This window comes from Arvicanthis niloticus, chromosome 1 (genome assembly GCF_011762505.2).
Source record: "Arvicanthis niloticus isolate mArvNil1 chromosome 1, mArvNil1.pat.X, whole genome shotgun sequence".
Classification (NCBI taxonomy): domain Eukaryota; kingdom Metazoa; phylum Chordata; class Mammalia; order Rodentia; family Muridae; genus Arvicanthis; species Arvicanthis niloticus.
In genome coordinates, this window is record NC_047658.1 from 130361643 (window position 1) to 130375593 (window position 13951).

General features: G+C 40.1%; 1 protein-coding gene across 18 annotated transcripts in view; it reads left to right on the forward strand.

Annotated features, from left to right (window-relative positions):
* Trpm3 (transient receptor potential cation channel subfamily M member 3) overlaps nt 1-13951 on the forward strand; it is a 514024-nt gene that overhangs the window by 244515 nt on the left and 255558 nt on the right. For all 18 annotated transcript variants that reach the window (XM_076918422.1, XM_076918425.1, XM_076918437.1 and 15 more), the window contains exons 3-4: nt 1138-1342; nt 13168-13381. In XM_076918422.1, coding sequence (XP_076774537.1) covers nt 1138-1342; nt 13168-13381 — 419 coding nt within the window. The remainder of the gene's footprint in view (nt 1-1137; nt 1343-13167; nt 13382-13951) is intronic.

The following is a 13951-nucleotide window of genomic DNA, read 5'->3' on the forward strand; positions in this document are numbered from 1 at the left end:
CTGATTAGTATGCTTCAGCTACCATTAATGTTCATCAGTGAAGTGTCTGTATACAGTTACCATCATAAAAATAACTGAGTGCTACATATAACAGTATTCTATGTTTTGTTACAAATACTTACTTTTTTATCTAAATATTTCCTCAGACTGTTTCATTTGTACCGACCTGCCCTGCTAACGTCCAAAGACAGTACTGAATGAAAGACTGTCTTAATTAGGGTTTAGACCTTCAGATTCGTCTACACATTTTTGGGGGGGAGGGGGGTGGTGATAGGGGGTGGTACTTTAGTAACCTTCCAGAAAATCAACAGTATATGAAGCAGGAAGCTAAAATAGTATATCATCCTCTGGAAACGCCTTTTTGAATGGGCAATTTTAAAAGACGGCTTAAAATGCAGATCACTCTGCTATAGACTAGACACATAGCTATAGACCAGACACATAACCTTGGATACATTGTAACCTTCGGAGCTCCGATTGTTTTGTCATCATCGCATCCTCAATTGCTAGTATGGAAGAGAATGGAGGCTGTGCATGTACCTATCATTACTAATAATTGTGATAATGGCTGTTATAACACATGAAGGACATTTTGATGACAGCTAGAACAAAATTTTAAGTTTCCAATTTTTTTCCATTTCTTCTTTAAAGAAAAACCTATAGATTTTTATTCTCAGCATTGAATATTTGACAGCGAATATCAGTCGGGGAGACAGGTTGGGTGGCGACTCACATCTAAGTGAGAGTCCTCATTTAAATGTGCATGGTAAAACCTCTTCCCTCCAAGCCTTTTAGCATCCTCCATGGAAGATTTGATAGATTGAAGCAGTTAAAAGTGGAGAATTCTTTTGTTCATGATTGCCCTGCCTGAAACAATTTGCCAAATACTGAAAGGTGTGGGTGAAGAAGAACAGGAAATTGTTGATATAGACAAACTGGGTGGTGGGGAAGAGCAGTAGATGGGTGCCATGGGAAACTTCCATCCACCATTTATCGGATAAGGCTGCATTCTGGGATCTCACTTGCCACGTAACTGGAATGGGTCAGCATGGTCCGTGGGTTTCTATAAGGGCTGTCTGAGTGTGTATTCCAACAATGGCTGACAAAAAAGGCTCACTTTAACCCCTCATGTTATAGGTGTTGCTGTGGGCGCCTCATAGGCCAGCATGTCGGACTCACTCCCAGCATCTCCGTGCTTCAGAATGAGAAAAATGAGAGTCGCCTCTCCCGAAATGACATCCAGTCTGAGAAGTGGTCTATCAGCAAGCACACTCAGCTCAGCCCAACAGATGCTTTTGGGACCATTGAGTTCCAAGGAGGCGGCCATTCCAACAAAGCCATGGTAATATGAAAGACAGTTACTCATTCCCAGACATAGTGTGACACACAAACTGTAAGTGAACAGCTGAGAGCCTGGGTTGTAGGTTTCAGGCTAGCCTGGCCTCTGTCACTTCCCAGTAGAGTGTCTATAAAATAGGAAAAGAAAACCTTCCCTAGGACTTTTTAAATGATTAACATGAGATCAGATGATTAACTGATTTTTATTCTGGTTAATATGTATCGTTGTATATATGACCATGTGGTTCAATGTTGTTTTCATATATGCATACACAGGCATTGACCAAATCTCTCACTTCTTTATTCACCTGCCTCCTGCACCTTTACTATCTTCTTTCAACCACTCCTTCATTCAGATCCACTGCTCTCTGGCCTTCACATATGAGAGAAAAGGTGATACTTGCCATTTTTAATCTGGCAATTTTCTACAGGTTTTTTTTTTTTTTTTTTTTTTCGGTTTGCAATGTTATTTCCTGTGTTTCATCTACTTGGCTTTTTTCTTAAATCCTTTATTCCAGCTTTGGAGAGAGGAAAAAAAAAAGTTTCCTTTAGGTTTCTGTTTTGTTTTATTAGCCACATTTCCCAGGCTGTTTCCTGCTTGGTCTTGGCAGAGATCTTAGAATCCATATCAGGTACATTTTCTCCAAGCAGCTGGGTTAGCGATGGTCTCACCAGGAAAGGAAAATATCTTTATCGAGGAATTGGTAAACATAGAGAATTTTTGTCATGTTGAAACTATAGTTTCCACGAAATACTCTTGAGGTGACTCATGGACTTTTCAAAGAATAAAAAGTATAGCATGTGTTCTGACAATTCTGGAAGTTTTATAGTTCAGCGAGCTTGCTTCTGGCCGTTGAACAAGTTAGATAATAGGTGTGAGGCATCTGCACAACACTGGACATGTCAGTGGGTGTGAACTAATTTAACTGGCATTATTAATATTCTCATTTCCCCTAGGCGCTAAAAGAAATTGAAAAGGCGTTTGACTCATCCTTTAAAGGATACTCCTTTGATGTATGACTCTATTAGTTCATATACTTTAATTTACATTTTTCAGTCAATACTTGCATAGAATTCTGAAAGGACAAACTCTGTAGCTTTCGTGCTGACCTTGGAATCAAAATCCATTGGCATTTTATTCAGACCCTGGTGCTGTCACTTGATGATTGGGTGACTGGCCAAATTAAGCCTAGTGCCTTATTTTCCTTGAGAATAGTAACTTCTACTTCAGAAGACTGTCTTAGGAATTAACAATACTTCTGTGTGTTAAGAGCTTTGAATGGTGCCTGATACTAAAATTAACAGAAGTTTTCTTCTGAGGGAAACTCTGTAATTGATCAAAATAGATATATGCTCTCGAAGTCACGGGACTAGGTAAATTCTCACTCTCTGTCTTTGTTAAGCCATTTAATTTATAGGAACCTCAAATATTCTACCTAGAAAGCTGGTAAAGTTTGTGAGGATGAAAGATACTTGATACACATCTAGTGTTCAATTATACATATGCAAATGATAGAGATAGGTCAGGGAAATAGCTTTCTGTACTTCCTGGAAACCTAAAGGTCCATTAGAGCATTTCCATAGGGGCATCAGCATTCACATGCCCACCATCTGCTCTGTGAAAACTGTATGAGTGACAGCCACCATCCAGAAAGCAACCTGGAGGTTTGTGAGTTTATGTTTATACTCTGTCTGGCCCCTGCAGTCACTCACTCATCTCCAGCAGCAAATCAAAATGGGCCATATTACCTGGGGTCCTTCCAACATTAGTCTTTGTCTACTTCAGTTGCTAAGCAGCTACTGCTGTATGACTTCAGAATGAGCATAGCCAAGAGCTCTTCTGGTGTGTAACTTTCCTCTATAGGAAAGTCTTTTCATCCCTTGAAAATGTCTGGTGAATTTGAAAGACACCCGAAAAACCCGAGAGCAAAACTCACTATGTGTTTATATGTATGTGCCTTTCAAAGTGTTCAGCAAAATACTTCAACTATTTCTTTAGTGAGTAACAGTCATGATCATAAATGAGCGACCACATATTCTGCTGTCCCTTCAGATTTCAATTCCCCCATATATATTCAAGACATTATTTTTAGAGCTGTAATCAAACAGAACCTCATGCATGGTCGGTTGGCAAGTACATCCCACCAGGGTATATTCCAATCCTCAAATGTTAAGAACCCTGGAAAATGGGTCCCCAGCACTACCCTCTCAGCATTGCTGAGTGTTGTCCACATACTACATATTACGATGCTGACCCTGAGGTTAGAGTGTCCCCAGGTGGTCTCAGGGCAGTCACTCTAAGGGCAAACCTTTCTTTCTGTCCAAAGCTAATTATCCTAATGAAGACCAGTTTTTCTTTTCATTACTACTGGGTATTTATCGAGTGGAAATCCCCAGCATTCATTCAGAAACAAGCGAGCATCTTGTGCACTTTGAAAGCTTGCCCTGGAGTTACTCTGCTTCTCTTGTCTAAACAAAGAAGTGGTCCTGTCAGGCCAGAGGCCTCCTTTTATGAGGCAGGGGAATGGATGCTTGCCAACCTGAGCCTCCCTTGCTTCTCAACCTCTGGAGCAAACCAGCATGCAGTTTGGACAGAAGGACTTGGCATCCATTGCCTTTAAAAGAAGCCAGTCTTCATGAGAGCTCTGTATGGTTAATTATTCTCCAAAACTACAGTTAGACAGGCCAATAAACTTAATGTGCCTTTGGGTCCTCGCTTCTGAAAGGAGTCCTTGAAGAGATTTTCAGTAAAGTCATCAAAACACTCTAGGGGCAAGATTGTCTTTTATTTGGAAAAAAAAAAATTAAGGTAAGATACAACATTAACGTTTTCCTTGAAGGCAGCCCAGGATATAGCTCTAGCATTTTACAAATGCCAAGGTGGACTGCACACAGTGAGCCAGGCAGCATGAGGAAGAGACTCATTACTAAAATGTCTCCAGTTACTTGAGAGCCATATCTAGGTATCTGTCCTACCACATATATGGGGACATGCAGTTAATCACAGACCTTTAAGCATCAAAGACACTTGAGGGATCATAATCAGAAGGCCATCACAAATTGCTGTTATCTAAGATTTACATCTGGAGTCTTTTCCTTGGAAAGAACATGGGTATCCAAAGATCTTTGGATATATAAATACCACAGTTATTCCACTGAGTAACCAGCCTTGGAAAACTAATCTCCATCCTCTACTTACTTTATAGATGAGTGAACTGAAGCTCCAAGAAAGTAAGATATTTTACCAGTGGAAGTTCTTCAACCCAGCCTCCTAACATCCTTTTTTCCACTCTCTACTTTCTTTGTCATGTGTGCCTAGAATAGATGAGTCACTGTTTTATTTGGAAGTTATTTGAGGTGATTACAAGCGAATGACGGTTGTGTTTCTACCTTTTTTTAATAAGGGTTTAATAATTTTTGTAGCCGAATTTTTAAATCACTAATATTTAATGAGGTTAATTAAGCTTGAAAGCTTCGAGCGAAGAGAAGTCTTAAAATTATTAGAATCATTTGCCAAGCTCTTTTGAGAGCACTGTGGTGTTCAGAACTCGGTGTCCAAGCTTAAGCAGCCCCAAGAAAACCAACACTTTGCAGAGAGAAACTATGACACAGGAAGGAACCAGTCCAAGCTGACAGTGAGGATTAGAAGCCCAACTTTCTTCCACTTCCCAAATTGCATCCTACCAGCTCATAGGGACATTTCCTAACTTACAAACTGCCTTAGGGCCACAGCAAGATGGCTCTGTCAGCAGATACGGTGAGGATTTTTGGAGACTCTTTGTCTATTGTGGGCTCCCACATGATTTACAAAGTGAGCAGAATATAGACTTACTTGTTTACAAATCATCTCTTCTAATTAATTTAGAGCTGGCTTGTGGGCCAGGTAAGACTAAACCTAATTAAGGGCATGCAGTTAAACCTCTCAAGCCAGCCACATAAATCTCTTCCGCCTCTCCTCTGCCATTTACTCTGCCTATTAGATCATGTGGAGTCAGCTAGTACAGTTTTCATATAATTTAGAAAATTATCCCTAGCCCTTGTTTGACACTGAACGCTCTAATGAGCCCACAAAGGAAACAGCTTTGCTCTCTGGGCTTTGGGGGGAGGTGAACACACAGTAGGGTGGTTGCTTTGTGGGGAGGGTAGCTCAGAGTAGGGAGGTTGCCCCTGTTAGCTTACCATTTGTACCCACTCACTCTTAGAGAGCTTCCAGGTTTGAATTTGACGTTTCAAAATGATCTCTCTTTGCATTCTGCAAATTTGTTCTGGGAATCCTTGACCAACACACACCAAGTAGGAAATGATTAAATGATTCCTCTTCACACACCTGAACAGCCAGTCACTGGACTGTGGTTAACACCAAACTTCCTAGAGCCTGAGAGAGCTAAGGAAAAACCTTGTAAATGCTCCATTGGTTTCCGGTGTGCACCTTGTGGTCTGAAGGTTGCTGAGCTGGCAACAGGAACAGACAGTCTGTCTGAAATTAAGAATTAAAGTAGACTATATGGTTGATATTTTCTATTCTAATCATAGATCTATAAGGTAGGAGAGGCTGAACCTCTTCCAGAAAACCATTCCACTTCCTTGCTTCTAGAAAATGCTGTGCTAAATAATTCTGACAGAAATTCTAGACTGTACTCCATGACCCCCTGCATGTGCTTAGTACATTACATACTAATACTTTAACATCAAGCTTGCCATTATCAACATTAATCCAATAAATGCCTTATAGCTAATACTGAGAAACTGCAAAATTCATGAGACTTTTTAACTTCCAAAGTTTTGAGGGCCATCAAACTAGACATTTGAATGAATTTGTTTGAATGCATTAAATGCAATTCCAAATATTTTCTTTCTGGTGAGATTTTTCTGTCTACTGAGCCACCATAAGCATTCAGTTCTGGATGCAAAGCAAAAAGCTCCGTGGGGCTCGGAAGGCTGCTATCAGCAGAATTATCTCGGATGTGACATACTGTACTTGGCTCCAGCTTTAATTACAAGCACCCCCTTTACATGTGGCTACAAAAATTAGGAAATGAAACGGTGCTTGTCACATTTCTCAACAGAGAAAAGAATGGAATATATTTCCCAGTATGAGCTTGAAAGAAAGGCACTGCCAGGACTCTTACAACAGATTTCACAATGGTGGGTCCGTCCATGAGAACAAACACTGCTTACCAAGTAGCAAGTGGTTCTTTGTAAGACACAATGATGGCTCTGCAGTGAGTGAAAGGAGAGGATCTGTCAGCACCCATTTCCAAGAGTATAGCCAGATTTATTGCACCGCAGCCCATTTTCATTTTTCATTAAAATAGCTGGGCAAAGTTCCATGCGTAAAAATCTCAGGCTAAAGAGCTGACCAATGAGTTAACAGAATCAAAGGCTCTGCCAAGCTCAAGCCAGAAAGCCAAGAGGAAGGTTGAGGAGTTTGTTTGTCCGTTTCTTTGTTTGAGGAAACTATCTCCATCTGCTGCTCTGAGTAGTGATTGCTGCATTCTCAGCCTCCGGCCTTTGCCCCCTGTAGATCTAATGGAAGGGAAAGAATGCAACCTGGCAATAGCCTGTGCCTGGTGACACCCTGTGAGCCCCGTAGCATTGATAAGTGAACAGAAGCATTTGGAACAACGGCAAGGTATCCAATTCAGTAGGAAAATCAGGGATTCCCTACAAACCCGGCAAAGGAAGGCCAAGACCAGGCACGGCTGAACCCCTAAAGATTTGATTACCAGCATCCTTTCCACTCATCTGAAGGAACAGCTCTCATCTCCTATTTACAAAATGTAATTTCGAGTTTGTTGTCTGGAAATTAAAGTACATCTTCATGTAAAAATCATGCTGAATTCATAGCTTCACAGTACTTAAGTACATATGCAATCATTTAGATTTCAACCAAATCTAGCTTCTGTCTTATACAGAGCATTTCGAAAGTCACCCACTTGCCATGCACAGGGCCCCTAATTTCAGACAGGAAAGCAAACAGCATGAAAAGGGTCAGGTCATTACAGAGATGCATACCTCCCTTGGTCTCAGCTTCTCTCTTGAGCAACTGAGGACATAAAGGCCTGTAGTAATGGGAAGGGCAAGGTCTCCTATGCCCGACCAAACTAGAATGAAAAATAAAGACAATTTTTGAAAAGCATCTAACTTGGGCCAGTTACAGGCATGCTCTGTCTACCTTGAATGGAAGTAATATTTGCCCACTTTGCACTTACTGGAACTTCTTGGCGTTTACACCTTCCACAGTTTGGTCCCTGTAGTATCCTATTCAGTGGTCCAGATTGGTCTCATTCAAAAGGGCAAATATTTACATTGTTCAAGTGACCAATACCCTCAGCATCTGATAGTGAAGTGAGTTGGAAACTTCTAGACAAAGCACCAAGCCAGAGCAATGCCTAGGTAATCACATTTGAAATGTACATTAGGGAGATTTCCTGTTATTTGCAATAGGATCCCTTAGCAATTACATAATACATAATAGACATCAAAACTGCTTATCATAGATTGATGGTGTGGCTCAGTGAATAAGGATGCTTGCAGCCAAACCTGACCCAACTTTGATTCCTGAAACTTACATGATAAAAGGAGAGAACTGACTCTCACAAGCTGCCTGCTCACCTCTATCCACACTCCATTGCATGGACCTTCCCTGCCCCCCAAAATAATAAAACAAATTAATTACTCATCATGACAACCCAAATAGCTCCTAATTTCAAATCACATTAACAATTTAATAGGAATTGATTAATTGCTCTAGGCACAATTATCTATGAGTGTGAAGCTGCTGACTCAGCAGGCCTGGTTTCTATTATGCTATGTAGGAATATAACATTAAACTTATTAAATTTAATATTTAAACTCTATTTAACTGAAGTTTCTAGATAATGTTAAAATAGTGTTTAGCCCATGATTAAATAAAAATTTTACCTCCCAAACCATGTGTTCAATTTGGTAAACAAAGAACCAAAATGATAAAATGTAGCTTACTGATTTACATAAATAATTGCCTTTTGTTCTCCAGGAAAGGGGCACAAAAAGTTATAGATGATGGGTAATACTTAAAAGCCAAGGCAGTGAATGTCTGTGATTTTCATCTGATATATATGATAGTTGGGTGTGGTCTGTACAGAAACTTACATTTCTCTGAATAGGATAACCTATCATATGATTTTTTTTTTTTTACATTTAAAGATTAAGAAGCCCATCTATAGCCTTCAGGGTTCATTGTGGCTTTAACAATATGGCTGCAATAATGGAGTAGATGACTGGTGGATAACTAGACGTGATATCCCTGTGACTCCTTCTCTTGGGGTGGAAACAAAAGAGGTGAAACGGGTGATCTTCATTGTCCAATGACTGTGTAACTATCTCTCCTAATACTGTGCCTATTTTATTTATAGCAAATACTGAAGAGGCTTACCAAAATGCCAGGGCAGCTCAACTAGGCACCAAACTCAAAGGCCTATACACAGGGGATGAAATACCACATAAAAGAAGCATCCAGAAAGAATTATCACACTGGGCTTCATTACGAGTCACATTGGATCAGCAAGGGCTTTTAGTCTCAGGCAGTCACTGGGACTGAAGCAAGCTTTTGAAAGATGAGCATAGTTTCCGTGAGTGATGGGGAAGAGTGTGTCATGGAAGACTTGGGGATCAGCATTAGCCAAATGCACAGAAAAGTGGGAAAAACAGTCAGTAGAGGGGATGAGGTCAACTTAAGGGGAAACTTGCAGGAATAAGGAGTGTACAAAAGATGTAATGATTTAAATTAAGAGAGAGTGTGATCAAAGTACACTGCAGGAAGAAGTCAGCCCATTGATCTGTGGATGTCTCATGGGGATCTGAGGGCCAGAGAAGCCTGGAGGCTCGACCAGAACCCAGACTGACATTCTTGAAGTGAATACAATGCTAACACCACAGCAGAAGGAACAAAGTCTGGGTCTGGTGAAAAACACCATTTTGAGAAATGCCTCCTTGGGACTCTGGAGACTAGTTGGTTTATATAAAGGAAAAGGAGAAGAAGAAAGAGGACGCTATGTCTTTGAGGTCAAGAGAAGGCTGTAGAGTCACAGCTGGAGTACAGAGCCTCTCATGACCACCCCACTAGCAGCATGAACTTGGGAATGTTATGGGTCCTTTCTGTCTCCAATGCAGATGTTGACAAAATATGAGATGGACCACACAAAGCACTTAGCACACACGTATCTATCTGGAGAGCAGAAGTCAGGCCCCACAAGTGACCTTTTAGCCACCAGCGAACCACATGTATGCACAATGGAGCCTAAAGATTCCTACCACTTAGTAGCATGAGGGAGCAGTACCCTGTTCATATATGTACTATGTTACACTACCTGGCCAATTTTAAAAAGGCATAGAATCTGCTGTCATATGTCACAGGTAATACTTAATAACTGGCTATTTTACTGCTGTGTGTATTTTCTGTGCTGTGCCTTTGTCATTATTTTAGAGGATTATTTAAGAGTTGACTGAAAATAGCATGTGAGTCAGTCAATATGCATGTGGACCTTGGTACTTACCTGAAAAATATTGAACTACGGGGCTTAGGGAGTCGTTTCCATTGGTGAAGGGTTAAGCCACACAAATATGAAAACCCAAATTCAATAGTACCCACGTAACAAGCCTGGAATAGCATACACCAGTAATCCCAGCACTGGAAAGGTAGAGACAAAGGGATGGCATGGGCTTACTGGCCAGCCAGTATAGCCAGACCAGTGAGCTCCAAGAGAGGTCTTGAGAGAGATCTGGACTAAAGGGCTGGCAAAATGATTCAGCAGGTAAAAGCACTTGCCAGCAAATCTGACGACCTGAATTGAATACCTGGGATCCACATGGTGGGAGGAGAGAACCTACATGCCAAGCTGTCCTCTAGTTTCCAAACCTGTACTGTGACACACACACACACACACACACACACACACACGCACACGCACACGCACACGCACACGCACACGCACACGCACACACACACATGCACACGCACATGCACATGTACACACATACACACATATACATATACAAACATATAGACATATGCACATATGCACATACACACAAAATACTTTGATGAATGTATAAAATAAATAAAAAAGATACTCAGTTGAGAAAGACATTCAAAATTGACTTATGGTCCACACTTGCATGCACTTGTGCAGACACAAATAAATATGTACACGTACACCACACACACAAAGAATACACTTAAATGTAACTCATTTCCAAAGGTAGCGAATAATTTGGAAATTTTGTTTTTTGAAACAGGATTTCATTAAGTCCAGGCTATCCTCAAATTCACTGTGTATCCAAGGCTAGCCTTTGAACTCTTGATGTTCCTGCCTCCATCTTTCAAGTCCTAATTACAGTAATGAGCCACAAGCCTCATTAATCAATTCTTTTCTCTCCCAGGCAACATTTTTTATAACTTTAATTGATCTTATGTTAATGTTCTGTGTGTATACATGCATACACACGTGCATGTGTGGGGGCTGTAATGAGCATACAGAGGTGGTCAGAGAAAACTCATGAGAATTGACACCTGTCTACCATGTGGCCCTGGGGACTGAACTCAGGTCCTCAGTCTTGGTATCAAGAAAGTTCCTTTACCCGATGAGCCGTCTCAAGGACCCACCATATTTTTTTTCTTGTTATTTACATTTTTGAGATAGAATTCATGTAATTCATGATGTGCCAAACTTCTGATGCATCAGCCTCAACCCCTCAAATGTTGGGATTACAGGCATGCGTCATCACACCCTGTGTGGTGCATTAGAATTAAACCAAGAACATAAGGCAAACACTACTAACTGAGATATAGCCCCATGTAAAATACAACTAAGAACATTATAATTTTGATTGCTAGTTTATTGCATGATGCTTTACTTCTATCCCTTTGCACTATAAATTAGGCATGGTTGTTGATTTATATACGTGCAGCCAATGTGGTTTTGTATTTAATGTGTAGTCACTAATTAGTTATATCCCACCTTGTGTTTGAGATTGTCACTGTGGATAGTATAAGCTTCGATGTCACTTCAGTGAAAACTGTCAAGAGGGAAACTCAGTGTTGGCATTTGTAAAAATTGGCTATTCTTTTCACCCACTTTTGATACCCACATATAAGATGCTGAATGTGTCAGTTTTGTGGTCTATGGCCATCTCACTGTCTTGGACGGTTTGCTCAGCTATCTGTTCCCATGGGAATTATTTCCAATCTAGATTTATTACACACTTATTCACAGAGGGTCTGTGTTTTCTTCTGCCTCTTATCTGGAGCCATCACTCAACCAAAATAATTGACATTTCTAGGTCACAAACCCACTTTCTAGGTCTCAAACCACACTAAGAGGACCAATGGCAAACCTGTGTAGGGACCTGCTTGTGTTTAGACATAATGGAATGGAATTCTTTTTTACTCTTCCAAGAGCCTACCCCAGCCCTCCTTGGTTGAGGCAAGCAAGTTTCCCTGAAGCCTTCTTTTATATAGTTTCTTAGTTTTCCCTCCTAACATTTTATAGGGGAGTACTTTGATGTATGCCAGCTTCTGTGGGGCTCCCCCATACTGCAGAAAGTCATCAGGTCAGATGTTCAAGGGCTGCATGGTTTGGGAGAGCTTCTCAGATCCTGCCCTGCTCTGTGCCCCCAAGCAGATTTTCTTTAGAAATTAAATATCCCTGCATTTCATGCCAAGTCAATAGTATATTTCAAAAGATTTTCTACCATTGCCTAGTATAATAAGTATGTAGTTGAACTAAAAATTGTGTGTCTGTGTATATGGTCATTGTATTTATAGCCTTTGTTATGTATACTTCTTCATATATTGAACTTGCTATTGAATCTAGATAAACTTTGATTGCTGCTATATATTTTAATTTTTAACTATAGAATATCTGGCATGTCTTCTGTCACCTGTCTTTTTAAGATAAAGCATTTGAGCTGGGTGTGGTGCCACACACTTCTAGTCTCAGTACTGAGAAGGCAGAGAGAGAGCCAGAAGGATCACTGTGAGTCTGTAGACACCCTGTTCTGAATAAAATGTTCCAGGCCAACCATAGCTACATAGTTTCTCTTAAAAATTAGATAAATAAAGATAGATAATTGGCTGATGAGATAGATGATAGATAGATAGATAGATAGATAGATAGATAGATAGATAGATAGATGATTGATACATAGATGATAGATGACAGATAGATAATAGATAGATGATAGAGATAGATAGATAGATAGATGGTAGATAGATAGATAGATAGATAGATAGATAGATAGATAGATATTACATAGGTGGTAAGTAGGCTACAGACTATTTAAGTACATTTACAACTAGATATGACCTGCATTACCTGATTTAAAATTTTTCTTTGTATTATGCAGAACTTTAGAGTCTTCTGAAACCTCAAAGAACAGCAAGATCACAAAACCACAGAGACATAGTTATATCTACATCTAGTTTATTTAAAGGGATTGACCATGTTGAAAATATTAGGAATAACCAAATTATTGTACAAATATAAACAATGGTAAAATATCAACATGATTTGACTTAGGCAAAGAGCTCACCAGAAAAGTTGTGTTTAATACATTTAATACAGTAATTTCCAAATTGCCAATAACTCAGATTTTAGACAAAATCTCTAAAAATGGAACCCTTTTGTCTCCTCAAGCCTCTTTTGGTAAAGAAAATGAACCCTTCTCCTTACACTGTCTGATTTCATGTGAGACATTTTCTTCAAGTAGGAACACATATAACTGTAACAGTGTCAAGCCGCCTCAGACAGCTCTGCCCATCTCCCTCATTCTCCATCTTTATTCTAGTATGTCCGAGTATCTTTTGATACGAAACCTGATCTCTTGCTACACCTGATGACCAAGGAATGGCAACTGGAGCTTCCCAAACTTCTCATCTCTGTGCACGGAGGGCTGCAGAACTTTGAACTCCAGCCAAAACTCAAGCAAGTCTTTGGGAAAGGGCTCATCAAAGCAGCCATGACAACTGGAGCATGGATCTTCACTGGAGGGGTCAACACAGGTAATCAGAGTAGAATGGAGAAAGGCAGCTGCAACCACAATGTGTCCAGAATAGTTTTGCTTCAAGTTAAAAATATCCGTATTTCTCTACCTCACCTGCTCACCAACTTCTTCTTACTGCTTCTTCTCCTTCCTTTGCCTTTGTGAGAACTATACAGATGTGTTTCAACTAAAAAGAACTGCATATGAGGAATGGCTTTACTATTTAATGACTTGCAGAATTTGTATGAATGACTAAGAGAAATTCACAGGATGTTTTTAATAGTATACACTAACTTTTTAAAAGATAACTTCTTGCTTTAAACTGAAATCTTTTTGTTTTAAATTGAAATGTCTGCCCTTTTTATTTAGGCAATTTCTAACTTTTTTAAAGGGAGGGAGGGAAGAGGGAGGAACAGAGAAAGAGAGAGAGAGAGAGAGAGAGAGAGAGAGAGAGAGAGAGAGAGAGAGAGAGAGAGACTGTACATGCCATAGCTAATACATGGCATGACTACTACACATAGGCAGACAACCTTGGGTGTCAGTCCCTGTCTTTCACCTTGTTGAGGAAGAATTTCTCTGTTGTTTGTTC